The sequence below is a fragment of the Lagenorhynchus albirostris genome, chromosome 14 (genome assembly GCF_949774975.1).
Source record: "Lagenorhynchus albirostris chromosome 14, mLagAlb1.1, whole genome shotgun sequence".
NCBI lineage: Eukaryota > Metazoa > Chordata > Mammalia > Artiodactyla > Delphinidae > Lagenorhynchus > Lagenorhynchus albirostris.
The window spans coordinates 85350498-85371771 of NC_083108.1; the positions used below are offsets into that span (position 1 = coordinate 85350498).

General features: G+C 46.1%; 1 protein-coding gene across 3 annotated transcripts in view; it reads left to right on the top strand.

Moving 5' to 3' along the window:
* The window catches only part of GLT1D1 (glycosyltransferase 1 domain containing 1), a 138113-nt gene that overhangs the window by 83991 nt on the left and 32848 nt on the right, over positions 1-21274 (top strand). The window contains exon 12 of one of the 3 annotated variants that reach the window (XM_060120790.1): positions 2763-3817. The exons of the other annotated variants lie outside the window; for them this stretch is intronic. Coding sequence (XP_059976773.1) covers positions 2763-2924 — 162 coding nt within the window. The 3' untranslated portion in view covers positions 2925-3817. Of the gene's footprint in view, positions 1-2762; positions 3818-21274 lie in introns of those variants that run through there. 3 annotated transcript variants of the gene reach the window in all.

Sequence of the window (21274 nt, forward strand, 5' to 3'; positions counted from 1 at the left end):
CCGAATTTCGACTTCTCTTGAGAAACACAGCAAACGTGGGAACAAGTGGAGGCCCCTACTCACGGAGGCAGCCGGGGTTCGGCGCTGCGGGCCTTCCCCGCCGGGAGCCGTTGGGCACTTGAGTTTCCAGCTCTGATCTAGGGCAGTGCCTACATCTGTTTTTAAACTCTCTTAAGATGTGGAATCCCAGTACTTGGTTTCTATTTTCTTTTGTTTCCGTGTGTGTACCCTTTAAGGCCTCATAACTTATTATCATGAATAATTTTCAAGAATAGATCATTAAATCACGTAAATGATGAATCCTCCCCTCCCCCAGTCAGGACTTGGTGATCAGATCTGATGGCTGTTCTGGCGTGTCCTGCAGCTGACGGTTGTATAAAACCTTTTGGGCTTTGGTTGGGATGATGGTGAATTGGCATTTGTACTTGTTTCCCGGAAGTTTTGCTACAGCTCTTACGACGTGGTCCTTTGGTCCACTGGATGAGTGTCCGGTCGCTGGCATGGGTGGTTGCTGGGCATCTCAGTCCAAGTGGCCATTCATCCTCCAGCAGGCGACCTCAGGCTCCTTTATGGGCTGGCCTCAGGCTCCAGGAGGGCGAGAGTGGGAGCTGTCAGACCTTTGGGAGCTTTGTTTGGAAGTCAAACTACATCACTTCTGACCTATTCTGTTGGTCAAAGCAAATTCCAGGGCCAGCCCAGATCCAGGAGATGGGGAAACAGACCTCCTTCCCCCTTTATTGGAGGAGTGGGTGAGCCCTATTTCAAAGAGACGTTCATGCAAGGCTGGGGGACTGCGGCCACCATCTTGCACACAGTAAATGACAGTCTGTGTCAACGGGCTTTTCTCATTGTCCGCACGCGTGTGTTCAGAGTACTGCCTTAGTTGTCGCGGAGGAGCTGTTTTAGCCCAGAAGAAAAGAATCCCAGGGCCTCAGGGAGTGACTAGTACAATTCAAGAGTGAGATTTTTCTTTCCTTCTCTTTCTTTTCTTTCAGCCACCCAGCCAGGGTTTTATGCCAACGGCCAAGATGTTTCCCACTCCTTACCCAACTCTCTCTTGCTTTGTTTAAGTCAGAGTTCTTTGTTCAGTCTTCCATGCAGAGAGGAAAAAAAAAAAGTGCTCTTTATCACATCCTATTCCTAGAAGCTCTCGTTCAGGATTCCGTTATAAAACGGTCATATATTCTATAGAAATCATAAGCAGGGGGTTGGGTTTTAGCCAAAGTGTCTGCATCAGATAAATCAAAGATATGACCAGCATCATAAAATAATGTACCAAAGCTATAAGCCTCTCGAATAATTTTAATAAGAACATTGTTCTCCTATGAGATGGGAATAAATGTTACATTTTTATTATAAAAAGAACACCAATTTACCATAAAGTGTATATATACTACATAAAAATATAATTCCACTCTATCGTAATTATTGCTTTTTATATTGCTAGCTATAAAAATCATCCAACGTTTAATTAACGATAATTTTGAGAATACGTGGACGTTCCTTGTAAATGGCGCAAAGCACTGTGTATTAATCTTAGGCACTGTTGACTTATTGGAATTTACACGGGTTGGGGAATCACAATAATAACGATAGCTAAGTCTGGGCTAGGCGCTGCCCTGAGTTCTGTGTATTAACTCATTGAATCCTGTCAACACGCTATAAAGCAGGTACTGTAATTATTCCTAATTTAAAGATGAAGAGACCGAGGTTCAGAGAGGTGACGAAACGCACCCAGCGTCGCTCCCGTGAAGGGTAGGGTGTGAATTTAAATGCAGGCCTCCTGGCTGGTGAGCCCTGCTTTGACTTATGTGCAAACATAATAAATAATGCGTGCTCCCCTCCCCGCTCTGAATACTCTTTAGCAATCAAAAGAATTCTAGTTCTTTCCAATTATGAAGGGCTTTGATATTAAAAAGTGGCCACTTTTTCATTGCATCAGCGTCTGCAAGCGTCAATAAACATAGAGCAAAGCACACTTCCTCCCTCTGAAGCAACAGAAGGAAAGTGTAGAAAATCCAGGCCGGTTAAATCCCCTCTCCCCTCCTTCACCCATGGAGTGAGTGAAGGAGTCTGGGAGTGGAGTCTGGGGAGTCTGGGGCAGGGCGGGGCTTACCCATCCAGTGCCCACTGCCCCTTTGGAGATGATCACTGTAGGGTTCAGAGAGGTTAACTAGCTTGCCCAAAGCCACACAGCTAAGTTATGTGTCGAAGAAGGATTTGAACCCAGATCTGAACCAGTGGAAGCCTGGCCCTTTCCACTCCACCAGGTGATGTTCACGATTTGAAGACACACTCCGTGCCTGGGAAAGATGAAAGGATCAACACAATGGAAAACAAACGTGGCAGGGGTAGTGTTGTCTAGAATAGAGGAGCTCAGATTCTGGAATGAGACCTGACTTCATATCTCAGCTGATACAAAGGAGGGAAGAAACTGTGGATCTAACTGTGGAGTCACTGTAAGGACTCAGTTACTGTGAGAAACAGTAGCTTTGAGCAATCTAGGGAAGAAAGATGGGGAAGCATAATCGATGACTACAGTATTTTTCCACGATGTTCACCCTCGCACGTGTGTGTGTGTAATTTCTTAGTCCCAATGTTTGCGTTAACGCGCATCCTTCCGGAAGGCCCTTTCCTCCAGAATACGGTAGGCGGGCAAAGGACGGACCAGGAGCAAAGGCAGACGCGGGCTTTGGGGTGCGTTTGCAACCCCCCTTCACCAGCTACTTACCTCTCTTTCTCCTCCACCCCCTTCTTTGCAGGAGTTTGTTCGGCTGGCAAAGAGACTGGGGGGCGAGCCGGCGTTAGAAAAACAAATCGTGGCCAACGGAAGGGAGTATGTGAGAATGTACCATTCGTGGCAGGTGGAGAGAAACACCTATGGGCACCTGGTCAGGATGCTGGAGGGAAGCAGTGAGGACTAAGGGCGTGCCCGGTGCCGTGAGATGCTCAGCCCTGGGCAGACACGCAGGGGCAGGGCTCTGGGCAGAGGGGCCGTCCAGTCGGAATCAAGCCGGGTTCATTGGAACCGTAGATTATTTGTCATAAGACGATTCATCCAGAACCTCTCTGTGCTTCCAGGTAACAGCCCAGATGTGTTTCCTGATCAGTCCTCACGGAGATGCAGTACTAATTGGGGCAGGGAAACTGGTTTTAAGGGGCATCAGGGAGAGAGTTTGATTAGCTGCTTTAGGACTTCTAGGGACCGTAGGGGCTTATCTGTAAGCCGTCACAGGGAAGGGTAGGCCCCTCTCCCCTGTCTTCTGATGACCTGTCACCCATCACTGTCTGTTCAAAGAGCAAAAGCAAAAATCAGACATGTTGGCTGAGAGGGTCACTGGCAGTGATTATAATGGGTACAGACCCTGAAGCCAATCTGGGGCCCTGACAGATGTGCGGCTGGGCCCCCAGGCTCTAAACACTGGAAACAGTGCTGTGCATGAGTTGACCTAATCAGTCATGTAACTGAAAGAGCGGGTAGTGCTCTACATAAGCAGGCCAACCCCTGCTCCCCCCATAGGCTCCACCCGCCTCCTGGTTGAATTTGGGTTGAAAAGACCAGTTGGAACAAAGCCCATTATCGCCCATGGCCTGGAAAATACTGGAGTCTGGCTCTTTGGGTTCAGCATCAGGGACCCAGCATCAGGGACCCAAGGATGAGTGTCGATCTGGTCACCAGCCTCCAGCCCATCGCAGAACCGGCACTCGGGTCCCCTTGACCTTATCCATCACGAGGCGAGTTTAACCAAGTGTCGTCATCACCGTAAGGACGTCCCGGCTGCACCGGTGCTGCATTCCCCAAACCCTTTGCTTGTTCTCCTTGGTGGCGGTACTTGCCTCTGTTGGATCCTGAAATCCCTGCTTTCTCATGGACGTTCCATGACAACAACTGGGGGCGAAATGCTCCGTTTCTCGTGCGAGGTGAGGAAACAACCTGGTCCAGAAGGAGGAGATGAAGGTGGCTCCGAGCCCGTCAGAAGAAGCGTTTCCTTAGTGTTTGTTCCAATACCTGCAGGCCCTGGAGTGGGGAGGAGGGATCCACATCATCTTTGCCTCAGACTTCACGACATCTTGGACTCTTTTCTTTCCAACCATCCTATTTTTGTGAACGACCAAACCTACATCTTGTTTTTAAAAGAGTAAGCCTCAGACCGAACGTCTTAAACTCTAATGACTTGGGGATAAGAACAGCACGTTTATGGATTCTGTACCATGTCCCTTCCTGAGTCGTTCTACGCCTCAATCTCAGAACAGGATCCCTTCCCAAAGGCAGTTACCTGGAACCCGAAGATGCTCCTGGCACCCAGGATTTGCTGTCCTGCTAACAGTACCCCTCACAGTCCCCCCTTTTCTGGCATCTGAGGGTCACTAGGGTCGGGGCTCCCCTGTGGCCATAGCGAAGAGAGGGAGGGAGAAACAGAGTCCAAACTCCAGGTGGACAGCTCCGTCTGAGTCTGGAATCAGTGATGCCAGCCTAAGGAAAGGCCGCGTGCGTGTTGTCCCGGGTACCAGCCATTGATGCTGCTGTTGATAAAATGCTGGTGGTCGGGAAGCTCCGCTCTCGTCCTGGTTGAATGACATGGTAGGTGCTTCGCTCCAGTGAGCCTCAGCTTCGTTCAGTCGTGTCTGTATAGAAACACTCACACGTGCTGCACGCCCTTTGGGGAAGGGCGTGTTGGTTTTAAATGAATAAAGTGTCACCATCCACTCTAGAGAAAGAGCCCCGGTGTGTTTCTTTTGTGAGCCTTGTCCTGCCAGAAACAGACCCTCCACAGCCTCTAGTCCCCGCACTTCAAAAGAAGATACACTGGAGCATCTCATTAAGAGGGGTTTAAAATGCAATTGCTGGGCTTCCCTGGTGGCGCGGTGGTTGAGAGTCCGCCTGCCGATGCAGGGGACATGGGTTCGTGCCCCGGTCCGGGAAGATCCCACATGCCATGGAGCGGCTGGGCCCGTGAGCCATGGCCGCTGAGCCTCCGCGTCCGGAGCCTGTGCTCCGCAATGGGAGAGGCCACAACAGTGAGGGGGGCCCGCGTACCGCAAAATAAATAAATAAATAAATAAATGAAATGCAATTGCTATTTTAATACCAAAGTATAGACGTAAAAAAAAAAATGCTTTTCTTATAAATGTTCTAGACGCTCTCAGTTTCATAGTCAGTCAACTTTATGTTTAAACATTTTGTGTATAGTTTCCAATTTGCTGATGTACAGGTGTGGAGGACGGCAACAATCCATTTCCAGATAGAACTAAGATACTATAACCTTCACACGTGGAGGGAAGATGCATTTCATATAGCATGGTGTCATCTAGCAAAGAGGCGGTGTTCACACCTGGCTTACGGCTTCTGCTGGAAGAACCCTCCTCACGCTTTCCCCACACTCTCACAGCGAAGTTAAATACAACAGCATCGTTTTGATCTGCAAGGTTTATCGGGTATCTTCAGGTTTCCAAAAGCAGGCTCTCCGTGCACGTGGGAACAGGCGGTCCGGCCTGATGCCTGGCGCAGCCAGCAGACCTAGAATGTGCTGCTAGCTGGTCTCACCATCAGTTACGGATGGGATGTGGGAATCGTTTGCACCCTCAGCCGGCATTGTGGCTTCAAGGGTTCATTGCACTTCTGTGTCATCCTCGGTAACAGTAGTTAGCACAGCTGCGTAAACTCTTCCCTTGAAGCTGCCTGGTACTTGACCTCGCAGTTCGCTTACTGCAGCCCTCATGAGATGCTGAAAGCTAGCTCTTGTCTTCTTCCTCCTTCCCTCCCTTTTTCACTTGGCTCTCCGCATGCCTCAGCCTCCCTTCCCCTTTCTGACCCAATCTCCCCTTGGAGAGTCCGGGGACTGATGTGGAATGACACACAGGAAGTCCTCCCCACCCAGAGCCAACCCTCACCAGGGAGGCCACTTAGTAAAGCCGCAGTTCCCAGCCTCGGCTTTTAAAACTCCCGATGCTCGGGCTGCATCTCAGACCAATTACATCAGAGTCTTGGGGTCGGAGGTACCCAGACCTAAAGCTTCCCTGATCCAACGTGCAGCCACCATGCACCGCTACTGACCGGAAACCCCCCTCTTGAATACGGACCAGAATTTCATAGAAAAGAAGGACCATCAAAGAAAAAGTTGGATTGTGACTCTGTATTCAGAAATGAATCCCAGCATTAAGAAGATAGGTTACATTGGTCTCATGTTTACTAAGATTTATTTCTGCAGGTAGAATTGAAACTCGAAGCGCAGGGCCAAGAAATACTTCGCACCAACAAGTAAACAAAACCATCCACGGGGATTTCATCAATATTCCCCAGAGCTTCTCTTCTTCCTTTGATGTTGAAGTTTTCTTTTGCAGCGTCTGCCCTGTCATCATGCTTACTTACAGTCACTCGTTATCTGGTTCCGTCCTGTCAGAGCCTCATTTGCCTGGATTTCAAGTAATTCTCCAAAATCCTTTTCATCAATTTCAGGGAAATCCTGCATTTTCTGCAAGGTTTGCGATTTTACTTTTCACTTGATTTACATTGTGTTGGCATTTAAACACTTTGAACATGGAACAGTCACTAAGAGGGGCCAACTCGACACTGGATGGGAGGGTATTAATTAGGATTAACACTTGGGTACGGCTGACAGAAAATCCAAAACAACGGTGGCTGAAGCAGAAGATGAAGACATCTTCTTCTGTCAAGTAAAGAGATTAACAAAGCACAGATGGTGTTTCCCGGGGTCAGGGACTCAGACCCCTCCGTCCTCAGTATGTGGCCATCTCTACCTCATGGCGTAAGGTGGCTGCCCAGGCTCCACCACCATGCCTGAATTCCAGACTGAAGGAAGATGCAAGGCGGGAGCAAAGATTTATTTCCTCCCTTTCAGGACAATTCCTGTTTCTGAGTACATACCATGCCCACACCCAGTTGCAAGGGAAGCTTAGACTGCAGGCTTTTCTCTCAGCAGCCATGTGCCTAGTTAAAAAACAAGGGTCTATTAATAAAAGAGAAGGGGATGAAAGACCAAAGCAGACCATCCTAGAACTATGGGACAGTTTCAAAAAGTATAGTGTGCATAATGAGAACACCAGAAGGAAAAGAAAGAGAGAAGGAAGCAGAAGAAATATTTGAAAACAATAATGACTGAGAGTTCTCAAGATCAATGTCAGACACCAAACCACAGATTCAGGAAACTCAGAGATCACCAAGCAGGGTAAATGCCAGAAAAATATACACCTAGGGTTATCATATTCAAACTACAGAAGGTCAAAGATAAAGAAAATTCCTGAAAGAAGTCAGAGGTAACAAAACCCACTTCACTTAAAGAGGAAAAAGTATAAGGATTATATCTGACTTCTGTTACGGAACCATGCAAACAAGATGAGATTGGAGTGAAATATTTAAAGTATAAAAAAAAAAAAGGAGAGAGAGAGAGAGAGAGGGAGGGAGGGAGGGAGGGAGGGAGAGAGGGAGGGAGGGAGGGAGGGAGAGAGGGAGGGAGGGAGAGAGGGAGGGAGGGAGGGAGGGAGGGAGGGAGAGAGGGAGGGAGGGAAGGAGGGAGAGAGAGAGGGAGGGAGAGAGGGAGGGAGGGAGAGAGGGAGAGAGGGAGGGAGGGAGGGAGGGGGAGAGGGAGGGAGGGAGGGAGGGAGAGAGGGGGGAGAGAGAGAGGGAGGGAGGGAGGGCGGGAGGGAGGGAGAGAGGGAGGGCGGGAGGGAGGGAGGGAGGGAGGGAGGGGGAGAATGTCCATTTGAACAGCTCGTAGTGCAGTAGCCACTGTGAAAAACTGGTTTTAGACTCTGCAGTCGTTACAGCCATTCTACCGTTTACTAATCACTGAAGACCTTTTAATGCCAAGAAAAGGGCCTTCCACAAGGCTTTCATTAAGCCTTGAAGGCCATCCCAACACAGCCCACCTCTTTCTCCCCAAGATCCCATTTGTATACAAGCCCTCAGCCAGGGCCACGTATCCATTATTACCCCAACCCCTGCAGCTCGTCACTTAAAAATTCAAGAGTCTAAGAGTACACAGGCTCCCATCTAAATCTCCTACAGTGTTTCTCTGTGTTAGGTGAAACACAGCCCCGGAAGACACAATAAAATGAAGTGTACTGACGCCATCTACATAATCCTGGTCTTTCCACCGGGTGTTCCTCCGGTTACCCTGAATGATTAAGCACACCGCTGCTCCTGTCGGAAGGTCTTGGGAAATACTGTAGAAATCGTTTCTGAAATGATCCATGAGCCAGAGTTTGACTGAAACAAAGCAAGAATTTGCATTGAAAAACAAGATGCTGGGACTTCCCTGGCGGTCCGGCGGTTAGGACTCTGCGCTTTCACTGCTGTGGCCCGGGTTCCAACTCTGGCTGGGAACTAAGATCCTGCATGCCGCGTGGTGCAGCCAAAAAATAAATAAATAAATTGTAATTGATAAAAATAAATAAATTTATATGAAAAAGAAAAACACAAGGTGTTATGAAGTTCCAACATGCATCGTGTTTCGGTTCAGTGTTTAGAACAAAAATTTTGCATGGTCAAAATTATCTGCAAAGACTCCCCACAAGTCTGGCATTTTCGGTTGTGTATTTACAGCCCTGCCCATTAAGTCACGGGCACAGGCAAGTGTTAGAACCAGGGAGGGAGGTTGAAGAACGTCACCCTCTGAATGTCTGGTTATGAGATGGTTCTCATTTTATATATAGAACTGAATCCCTAGAAGCACTCCCTGTTTCCCAGGGAGGTTTGTTCCATTCCCTTTTCATGGTATCTATCTAACCATTCATCCATTCATTCAGCCAGTATTTCTTTTTTTCCCCATTGAAGTATAGTTAATGTACAATATTATATGTTATAGGTGTACAATAGAGTGATTCACAATTTTTAAAGGTTATCCTCCATTTATAGTTATTATAAAATATTGCCTATATTCCCTGTGCTGCACAATATATCCTCATAGCTTATCTCATACCTAGTAGTTTGCACCTCTTCATCTCCTACCCCTGTATTGCCCCTCCCCCTTCCCTCTCCCCACTGGTACCCACTAGTTTGTTCTCTTTATCTGTGAGTCTGCTTCTTTTTGTTACATGCACTAGGTTGTTGTATTTTTTAGAGACCACATATAAGTGATATCGTACAGTATTTGTCTCTGTCTGACTTATTTCACTTAGCATAATGCCCTCCAAGTCCATCCATGTAGCTGCAAATGACAAAATTTCATTCTTTCTTACGGCTGAGTAGTATTCCGTCGTATACATGTACCACTCTTCTTTATCCATTCATCTGTGGACGGTCACTCAGGTTGCTTCCATAGCTTTCACCAGTATTTCTTGCAGCAGTTGAGGCAGGCACTGCTCCCTGGTGTAGATACAGCAGTGAACACTCTTTGCCCTCATGGGGGGTCTCTTCCTAGTGGGCTTAACTGTTCCCACGGACATGGATGGATGCCTGCTACAAGCAGTCAGCGAGCGTGGAGCCAACCCTCAGGAAGGGGTCAGGATCAAAAGTCAGTGAGAACATGACCCACGGGGCAGTTACACCCCAAAAGTTGGAATGAAAACCACAACCAAGGCGCTACAGCTAATTTCTAAGAGAATTTTATTAGACTCTAAAGGAACTTCTGGTAAAAAATGAATACAAAAAAAGGTTGTGTGTGTGTGTGTGTGTGTGTGTGTGTGTGTGTGTGTGTGTGTGTGGCAGGGGGATCTTAAAAAATAACTTCATCTTCATCTGTGGCCACAATCTATTTTAAAGAGATTATTTTACAATGTACTTCTTTCTTCAAACTCATTAATAGTCCTTGAAAATCCAGGCTGAGAGAAATATCTTCCCCCCAAATTACACAATTCTGCTAAATTACAAAAGAAAAACAAAAAAATGAACATCATGATACCTTTCTCAGTAGAAGCCCTTGAACTCGTTCTACCATCTTCAGAAAAGCCTCAGCTGTAAGGAGAGTCATGCTTCAAAGTGGATTTTCTTCTTTGCATCTAATACAAAAATATGCTAAGTATTTCCCCCAAATCAAAAAGGTTAATAACCAGACATTTGCAAGAAGCCAGAGAGTGAGGCACAAAGTAATAGTAGGAGACTAGCTTTCTGACTTGGTATTTGGTGCAAATTCCTCCATTTTAGAAATAGTTGGAAAAACAGCTCACAGAGTCTACAGATCTGCTAGATTTCCGCTGGCTAAGATGGGTTTCCTCTCTGTTACCGAGTCTAACCTCATACTGCTCGCTGTACAACGGGTCAGTAAATCAAGAGAGGAGGTGTAGGACAAGGAAAATCAACTTTATTCGAAAAGCCAGCAGATGGAGAAGACAGTGGACTAGTGTCCCATAGAGCCATGTTCCCTGAGTTAGGATTCAGGCTTGTTTTATACTAAAAGGGGAGGGGTGTGGCTGGTGGTTGGGAACTTCTTGGTGCTGGAATCCTCTGTTCTTGCATCTGTCCACCTAGGTCAGGTCACCATGTTCCTACAAACCTCCGACAAGACAAATGTTATTCTTGTTCTGCAACTTTTTATCTCTATATGGGTAGAAAAGTGTTATACCTTTAAAGGTCAGGGCCTTGAGAATGAGCTCTCCTGTATATTTCAGGCTCCAGGCAACATTCTTTTACAAAAAGTGCAGAGCCAGCACGGACTCAGCACAGGCAACAGAACACGGGGGTTGAAGCTAAAGGAATAGATCCAACATGCGTCAGGCTTGCTCTTCTCTGTTACATCCTGTACTTTTCTATCCTGTCTCTTCCAATGTCTAAATGCATTTAGAGGCTCAGGGGGTATATAAACGATGGAAATACACAAAGTGCTTGAAAAAGCAGCTGCGTTTATGACTTCAAATGGTGTCATTACTCCAATTCTGTCAGTAATCACAAACATTAATTGGACCCTCTCTGTGTGCTGGGCACAGTGCGCCATGCAACTTCAGCCGAGCCCTGTGTTCCTGAAAAACAGCAAAAGTTAAGAAATGCTAAAAAAAAAAGAAATGCTCCCACATGCTTATGTTCAGGGAAATGGTTTACTGCAAAGGACTTCCCTGCCCCACATGACTTAGATGAACTCAGGGATGCGCCCGTGTGTACCTCTCCTTCCCCAGGTTCTGGTCCAGCCTCAGCCTGAGCCAGCAGACAGCCCATCCATCAGAGCCACCACCCTCAATAGGCTGGCCTCAGGACACAGCCTTCTGCCATCATCCCGCTTCCCCACACCCGGCCCTCTCTAGCCTTGTGTACTCTCCCTAGAAAATAAAAACCCACTTTGCCTAAACCCACGAGATGCTTTTGCAAATGTTATCGTCAGAGGGTCCTCTCTTTTGCGAGAAATCCTCAAGAATCCTTTCCAGTAAAATTCCTCTTTACTAAGTCAGGATTTGCTTCTTATTTGACAGTGCCTTATCTGCAGTATCTCAGTCCTCGCACCAGCCCGGTGACTTAACAGGTGAGGAAACCGAGGCTATGAAACTGGTCCTGAGTCACGGGGCTGGAAAGGGATGGAGCCAGGAAGCATACTCAGCTGGGCTGCTTAGAGCATTTTCTCCTCTCTCTCTCTCTCTCTCTCTCTCTCTCCCTCCCCATCATTCTCCTCTGCCCCCCGCATTCTCTTTCTTTCTCATTCTCCCCCCTCTTCTCTCTCTCTCTCATTCTCTCTCTCCCTCTCTCTCATTATCTCTCTCCCTCTCTTTCTCTCTCTCTGTCTCCCCCCTTTCTCTCCTTGTCTCTCTCTCTAGCACTACAAGTTGGAGATATGGACTATCTCCATATTCCACGCAGTTAGTTGTCAGCTAGACTCTAAGGAATCTGGTTTGCACGCGAGTTAGACAAGTGTTCAACCCAAGTCAAAGGGAACTGAAAAGGAGCAGAATATGCGACCCCTAAATGTGTGACTTTGGCATACAGATTATTTTGAGCTAAAGTCAGTACCCAGATGGGCCTGCACAAACAAACGTTACTAACTAACATCTTCCATTCGTTTCCCCGTCTATTTACCTTCCCACAATTCATTGCCCCTAGAATCTCAAAACCCTCTTCCTTTGTCTTGTCACTTCTCCACAAATATCTTGCCCTTTGTTTAAAGGGTATATAAGTCTCCAGGTCTGAGCACCTCTGTAGGGTTTTCATTTCATTTCTATGAGCCTTTTCCTCCTGTTCATCTGTCTTTTGTCATTCAGATTTGCAGGATCCGAGCCACTGAACCAAAGGGGGAAGAGGAAAAAGCGTTTTTCTCCTCACTTAAGTTTTAATATCAGCGCGTTTATTTTGAATGAATTACATAGAAGAATTGTTCTTTGTTGATAAGTAGCACCGAGATGGAATCTTGATCAATAGGTCTTAAAACAAATAAGATTTTGTTGTTTTTAGAGTGTTTTTTCTAGTAGCCTGGAAACAGCTGTTCACCGGATAACCTCATAAGCTATGATACTGCCTTTATGCAAACTTCTTTTCTATTTTTTGGAGGCAGAATAATATACTAATATATTAACTAAGTATGTGTTTTTTGCATGCGCACACACAGATGTGCGTTCATTCTTTATGAAAATTAGACCATTTTGAGCTTATTGCATTTGGGCGTGGAGATGGGCATTGCCTGACCAAATTCAGATGCGAAAGAGTCAAATTCTTGCTGTTGAGTTGCTAAGAAGCCTTTTGAATTTCAGGAGGGAGAAAACAACCGTCTTGAAAACCAAGGCTTTTGAATTGCAAAGCAGGGGTTTTTGAGAGAGAGAGAAACGTTCTGCCAGTCGAAAGACAAGGTCTGGACAGTGTATCAGAAGCAAAGTCCCGAAGGGCCTGAGGCATAGTGTCTGTGCTTTCATTATCAGATTGGAAAGAAAATAGCGGGGGAGTCAAGACACCTGGGCCCGGGAAGTCGGCCCAGGCTAGGGCTTTGGGGGTTGCGGGGGAAGTGTTGGGAGAAAAGCCTGGAGCCTAGGTACACGTGGAACAGGATGCACCTGCCCTCCTTCCCCGCCTCCGCCCCGCCTGGGGGTGAACTAAATGCAGGGACCTGGTAACCAGGGCACGAAGACCCCTCCCCTCGCGGAGCTTTGGCCGGTGGTGGGCCCCAGAGCTGCATCCTGCCCCGCAGTGGTCTCGGAGCTGGAGGGGAAGCCCCCTGTTCTAAAACACAGAGTGTTCGTGGAAAATTTGAGGTGTAGCGATGCAACAAATCAGCTGCCATTTCAAAGACAGTCTTTTTACTCACAGTTCCCAAGAGGAGGGGCGCACTGTGCGTTGAGGACCCCACAGGGAAGCCCCAGGGTCCATGAGGAGACAGAGGGAGCCTTTATCGCGGATTCCACGGGAAGGAGCGTGCCGAGCAGGGTGCGCGGCCCTGGGCTGGGCTAGCGTGAATACTTGCAGGTGCTCTAGGGCACAGGGACTGCCTCTGCTTCTCAGGGACTCGGCCCCTGGGGAGTAGGATGGGCACAGTGGCCCTGAGTGTGAGAAGCCCACAAGACAGGTGATTTGGGGCGTGGCTCTGGATTGGTTGGTTTGCATTTGAAATAATGCTCCTGGCCGAGGACCCCTCCCCAGGAGTGGGGAGCACGATGCGGGGGCAGGAGGTCGAGGCAAGGTGACGCAGGCGCATCACTGGGGTGTCCCGAACAAGGCATGTCCTGCTCGTGCCTGCAGGGCAGACGTGAAAGCATCACGTTTACAGAAGCAAGTGTAACCGGGAAGAGAGAAATCGGACTCCGCGCTGGATCTGTCTCTCTTTCACTGTATCTTTTCATTGTAACCTTTCACTGGCTGCTTTTACTGTTATAATGGTACATAACGGCCTGCCTCAGGGAACCCTGCCCGCTTGGGAACGGCTGCAGAAAAGAAGAAACTAACACATCCCCTCCCCGAGGCTGGCCATTCCAGGAGATGTTTTGCAAGACTGGTGGCCCTTTTACTTTACTTCCTCACCGCCTCTCCCTCTCTGATTCTATAAAAGAAACTGGCAGCCGGACCCAGATGAGATGTTTTTTCGGAGACACTAGTCTGCCGTCTTTTCGGTCTGCCAGCTTTCCGAATAAAGTCGTATTCCCTGCCTCAGCACCTCATCTCCGATTCATCAGCCCGTCGTGCGGTGCGCAGAGCGTGCTTGAACTCGGTAACACTAGAAATAGGGTTAAAATACCATATTTCAGTGTCAGGGCCCCGGGGGAGAAAGGAAGGGGAAGGGGGAACCCTGAAATGGTTGTGTTTAAACCTGATATGCAAGCTAATAGTAATAATAATACCGGGCTTCCCTGGTGGCGCAGTGGTTGAGAGTCCGCCTGCCGGTGCAGGGGACACGGGTTCGTGTCCCGGTCCGGGAAGATCCCACATGCCGCGGAGCGGCTGGGCCCGTGAGCCATGGCCGCTGGGCCTGCGCGTCCGGAGCCTGTGCTCCGCAACGGGAGAGGCCACAGCAGTGACAGGCCCCCGTACCGCAAAGTAATAATAATAATAATAATAATAATAATACCAAATGCTACGGAGAGCTCACCATGGGTCAGCCATGATTCTGAGTGCTTTCTGTGGATTTAATCTGCACAATAAGCCTAAGAAACAAGTATATTTATGATTCACATTATACAGATGAGGAAAGAGAGGCATAAAGAGGCAGAGGATATCTTAAGGCACCTGGTTTGTGGTGATGTGTTATAGCCTCCATAGGAAACTAATACATCCATAAAACTCGACCTTAACTTGCCTGTGAAAAGTACTCGTAATACTGTTCTAGATGCTGAGGATGAAAGAGGAAACCAACTTTTCTGTAAAGCTTCCCTACTCCATCCTCCTTTATCAGGTGCAATTCTTATGTCTTCCTCCGTATTATCTCTGGTTCTTGTACTTAATTCCATTATGGTCCTTATCACCTTATATTATAAGTTATTTTTAAATCGATCATGCCTTGAGAAGACCAATTTTTCATTCATGTCTCTTCCCTAGGACATTGCACAGTGTGTGGCTGAAAGCATGTACTCAGAAACTACTTGGTGAATTAAATAAAATTGCAGATTTTTTTTTTCTCTCTTTTTGGCCGTGGCACGCCATATGCGGGATCTTAGTTACCCCATCAGGGATTGAATCCGCACCGCCTTCAGTAGAAGCGTGGAACCTGAACCACTGGACCGCCAGGGAAGTCCCTGAATTAAATTAAATTATAAAGTTTTAATAAAGCCTTTTCAAAAGAAAAAAAAAAGAGGCAGAGGAAATGCTGACATGACAACTTAACCCGGAAGTGAGCGGTTGGGTCTTTCTTTTGTCCAGCAGAATGAGAGCCTGATGGCATCTAAGTTAAGCTGCTACAGCAGATGCTGGGATATGTCCTTCATACTGTCCATCCGGAGGGAGGACTTCTTGCTCTCAGCCCTGTCTGGTGATGGCCCAAGTTAGAGAGCTTCCTTCCTGGAGGGCCCCCTGAGTCCAGGGATCATCTGATGTGGGTTGTGGAGGCCCAACCTTCTCGTCCTACCTTGGACAACTCCGTGGGGCTGAGTCCTTCTTTGGATGAGCATTGCAGCTCTGTGTTTCCAGACACTTCTTTTCCTTTTCTTCCACGACAGTCTCCATCTCAGGGTCTGGTTCCTGGGGACCTCAACCTGTGACACTTCCAGAAAGAAGACATCTGATCTTTCCCACACTTGGATACATGGCTTGAGAGAGTTGCATCGTCCACGTACAACTTTCCACATTTAGTCCCAACTGTTCTTGCTTGAGAGAATGTAAATATCATCCGATATGTCTTAGGGAGGCAAAATCTTTCTGAACTCCTAGTCAGAAAAAGAGATGGAGTTGTCAACTAAAAAAATGCACAGTGTGAGAGTTGTGAGTTGAGTTTTATTTGGGGCAGAATGAGGACTGTAGCCCAGGAGACAGCATCTCAGATAGCTCCGAGAACCTGCTCCAAAGAGGTGGCGGGGGGGTGGGGGTGGGGGTGGGAAGAAGTCAGTAGATATGTGACTTTGGTGAAGGGATGCGTGCGTCGAGCACACATCTTGGCAGAAGGTGGCTGCTCGTCACGAGGAGCTGACGTTATCATGAAGGATTTCAGTGCTTTTCTAGACATGAGAAGATGCAAGAAATTAGACTCATAAAATCTTCTCCTGAAACTATCTGAAGGCCTGTTCTGCCAGTTTTTCCCAGAGCACCAAGGGCCTCCTTCCTGATCTCCACCCTGAACCCCTTTCAGGGGGTGTTGAAGGTCCGCGCCTGCAGTGGCCAGTGTCTTCATCGTTGTAGAGCCAGAGGGCGAGTGACAGTTTTTTTCTTTTCCATTATGGTTTATTACAGGATATTGAATATAGTTCCCTGTGCTCTACAGTAGGACCTTGTCATTTATCTATTTTATGTATAGTAGTTTGTATCTGCTAATCCCAAACTCCTAATTTATCCCTCCCCCTTGGCAACCACAAGTCTGTTCTCTATCTCTGTGGGTCTGTTTCTGTTTTGTGGAAGTTCATTTATGTCATATTTTAGATTCCACACGTAAGCGATATCATATGGTATTTGTCTTTTTCTTCCTGACTTACTTCACTCAGTATGATAATCTCAAGGTCCATCTGTGTTGCTGCAAATGGCATTATTTCATTCTTTTTTATGGCTGAGTAGTATTCCATTGCATATATGTACCACATCTTTATCCATTTATCTGTCAGTGGACACTTTGGTTGTTTCCATGTCCTGGCTACTGTAAATAGTGCAAGTGACACTTTTTAGTTGTCAGGGTGAAGTCAGATCCCTGCTACTGGCCCACCTGTGCAGGAAATGAGAAAGAATTCCCCAGATGCCCACCCCATCCTTTAACTCTCTCTGCTGGGGCTTCCTTCCCCACCTTTACTGATGACAACCCAATACACGCAGGTGAATTTGTATTGAGTTGGGTGTTTTGCAGTTACCCACTCCCATTTGCACAACTCTCTAATAATCATACTAGCCTTGCGACCCCTAACCCACGGGCATGGGTAATATCACAAATAGAATTTTCAAGGTGTTAAAAACATAATTCTACACATGAGACTATGTCAGGCTTCATTTAACACATTAATGAGGGAATCGGTGGGAAATCAAAGCCAGTTTAAAGGACATGAGGAATTGATTGTCTATGCAGTCAGTGAAATTCTAAGAATTATAAAATAGGACCAGGTAAAAGTGTAGTTATTGTGGTTGGCTTCTCTAAATCATTTGCATTGCAATTTGACAAAAATTATTTTAAATATATAAATGTTCAGATTTGTAACACGTCTGAGTCCTAATCAGTTACACACACACACACACACACACACACACACACACACACACACACACACACACACACACACACACACACACACACACACACACACACACACACACAATCTCCTCCTCCGAACTCTTAATGCTGGTTACAATTAGTTGGTCCAGGAACGAACATTCAATCCAAGATAGGCAATCAGAATCTTCCCCTGAGAATTTTGAGATGGAAAGAGAGAAAAAATGCAAGCAGAATGTGGAATGAGGAGAGAGAGACAGAGAGAGAAAGAGAGTTTAAGGCGTTCATTTTCCACAATCTGGTTGTTCTGTGTTTCTTGTCCTTTGGTTTAAAGTGACACCCTTTATCTTTAAAATAAATTCTGTTTTGCTTCTGTCGGTCTGAGTTGGATTTCAGTGACTTCTTACAGTTACCTGCGTGCTGCTCCTGAACGAGGCTGCTTGGAAGTCTGGAGGGTCGTTAATACAGGGCACCGAAAGGTCAAGTTTAAAAGCTCTAAGCTTGAGCCAAGCCTTCGTGGCTCCTGAGGTTCCCTGGCTTGTGGCAGCATCACTCCCAGCTCTGCCTCCGTCTTCCCAGGGCATTTTCTCTATGTTATGAACTGAATTGTATCCAATTCATATGTTGAAGCCCTAACTCTAAATGTGACTGTATATTGAAGGTAAGGCCTTTAGGGAGATAATTAAGAAAAAATAAAATCATTAGAATGGGGCCCTATTCCAATAGGACTGGTGTCCGAATAAGGAAAAGAAGAGCTACCAGAGACCTCTTTTGCTCCCCCCATGCCCAGAGGAAAGGCCACATGAGGATACAGCAAGAAGGCAGCCGTCTGTAGGCCGGGAAGCACGGTCTCCCCGGAGACCAACCCTGGTGCTTCCTTCACTTTGGACTCCCAGCCTCCAGAACCAAGAAAATAAATGTCTGTGGTGTTAGCCACCCCATCTGGTATTTTATTTTGGCAGCTTGAACAGACTGATATACTGTGTCTTCTTTTCTGTCTTCTAAAAGGACACTCGTTGGATTTCGGGCTCACCCTAATCCAGGGTGATCTTATCTTGGGATCTCACCTCAATTACATTTGCAGAGATGCTTGGTCCAATAGTATCATGTTCCGGCTTCCCTGGTGGCGCAGTGGTTGAGAGTCCGCCTGCCGATGCAGGGGACACGGGTTCGTGCCCCGGTCCGGGAAGATCCCACATGCCGCGGAGCGGCTGGGCCCGTGAGCCTTGGCCGTTGAGCCTGCGCGTCCGGAGACTGTGCTCCGCGACGGGAGAGTCCACAACAGTGAGAGGTCCACATACCACCAAAAAAAAAAAAAAAAAAATAGTATCATGTTCCAAGGTTCCAGGTGGGCATATCTTTGGGGGCCCAATTCAACCCACTCCACCACCATGTGTAATTTTTAGCCAATTTAAGACCACCCAGGTATAAGCCAATACAGGGCCTCTGTTTTTATAGACCATAATGTGTGTGGCACGCTCCGGAGTTGTGCAGTGTACGTGGTCTCCTGCACAGACACAGGCGACCTTCTGGGAATGTGGGTGGAGGGCGGGGCATTTGACACCAGATCCCGCGAGATCATGTGGAATCAGGAGGCGGTCCCATGGAAGAAGGGAGAGCATCAAAGCCCCCACTAAAGATGTGAGCACTTTAAAAAATCATCCAACTGTCGTGTGCTTATCCTGGGAGTGGAATGGGTGTAAACTTTCTTTAGGACTATTTGGTTTTCTGTATGTGTGTGTATACCTATATATGTAGATAAATGTATACACACAGAGTGCACAGAACAGCATCTCACTGAAATAACACTGTACTGATTCCTTCCTGCCACTAGCAGTAAATATATATTTTTAATATATGTATACTTAAATATTTACTTAAATCCATACATAAGTATATATTTAATTCATTTTCATTTATAAATTAAATATTTTATAAATTTATAACTAGTTCTAAAATTATATGTATTTGTAAATATATAAATAATAAAAATTAAAATTATAATTAAAAATAAAATTATCCTATTAATTTCATTAATTATAATTTATAATTATCTATAATTAAAGGTAAATTGTATCTATAATTTTTTTTTTTTTTTGGCCATGCCCTGCAGCATGTGGGATCTTAGTTCCCTGACCAAGGATCGAACCCACACCCCCTGCATTGGAAGCACAGAGTCTTAACCACTGGACTGCCAGGGAAGTCCTTGTATCTAAAATTATTTAGATATAACCAAATACACAAATATAAATTATTATTTATGTATTTTATTAATTGTAATAAAAATTATCTATAGTTAAGACTAAAAAATCATCTACAATTACACATACAATATATTGTATTTACAAAATACATGATGTTTTATATATATGTATATATAGAACGAAATACATAAATATAACCTTTGACCTGGCAATTTCACCTTCAGCAGTTTATCCCAAAGACACAATCAGGGATGATTAAAAGCTTATATGAAAGGTAAGTCCATCGCAGTGTTAATTATAATGGCCAATGATTTCAAACAATGCAAATATTCAGAAATAACGGATTGGTTAATGAAGTTATTGTATAGGTTTTACATGGACTAGTGTGCAGCCTTTAGAAATTATAGTATAAATGATATGACTTGACAAGGAAACATAGGCACCCTAGTATGTGGAGTATGATCTCAGTTTTATTAAAACTTACACACATATGTGCATAACCCAGAACCTGGAATAGTTCACACACATGTATTTGGGTGATGAGGTTAGGGTTAACATTTATTTTCTTATGTGTTTTTTCTGTGGCCTTCAAGTTTCCCAAACTGACCATATGTTATTTTTGTAGGTTAAAAATGATATTTTTTTAAATAATAAAAGAGATGAAGCAGGAAAAATCATCGCTAAGCCCTGACATCTGCATCCCTCAGTGACTATGTCTGGAGTTCCCATTAGATCCAAACCTTAATATGAGATGGTAACATGTGATTTCTGGAACAAACTAGCTGAGGCCACGACATGAAATGAAGGGCATCGTTCCCTCTTTTTCTTAGATGTCTCACTGGAGCTATCTCTTCAAGAAAGAGTCTTAAAAATCTTCATCGAGAACAAAAACTATGTTTCATTTAAGTATTTCATGGGCCTCTGGCTTAAGGCTGTATTTCAGTCTTCTTGGAAGTAGTTAATAAAATGATAGCGAAGGGGGAGTTGGACGCAGAGGAAGGACACACTTCAAATACGGTGCCCTAGGGCTGAAAGTGGAAATGTTTATTTCATACCCAGACCAGCACCTGACTTTAATCTGAGAAGGTTTTTTTTTTTTTTCTTTTTGGTGTTTTTTTTTTCTTTGGTGTTTTTTTCTTTGGCTGCATTGGGTCTTTGCTGCTGTGCGGGGTTTCTCTAGTTGCGGCAAGCAGGGGCTACTCTTTGTTGCTGTGCGCAGGCTTCTCATTGTCGTGGCCTCTCTTGTTGCGGAGCACGGGCTGTAGGCACACAGGCTTCAGTAGTTGTGGCACGTGGGCTCAGCAGTTGTGGCTCGCAGGCCCTAGAACTCAGGCTCAGTAGTTGTGGCGCACGGGCTTAGTTGCTCTGCGGCATGTGGGATCTTCCCGGGCCAGGGCTCGAACCGATGTCCCTTGCATTGGTAGGCAGATTCTTAACTACTGTGCCACCAGGGAAGCCCCTGAGAAGGTTTAAGGAGGAGAATTGAAGTCAACTTTACAGTTAACTCTGGGGTGGTGTGTAAAGGATCAGTATGGCCAATGTTGAAATTAACCTAATTGAAATTAACCGTTCTGTGACTGTCAGATTGTCAGCGTGTGTCAAGTCCACCTAAGACCCTACCCTGTGAAATCTTGACATTTGGTAGCAAGTGTGCTCAGTGGATTCACTGCAGGCATTCAGGATGCCAGCTGCAATTCAAAGGTGGCCAGAGTCACCTCGAGATTTAATGACCAGCCCAGGAGTGACGAATTAGCCAAACGTGGATGATTTCTGAGCTCGCAGAGCTAATCTCTCATTATTTCATAACCTCAGTTATTAGAATTTGAAAACCTCCAAAGAAGGGGCTTTATTTTTCCTGGTAGAAGGCAGTGGTGG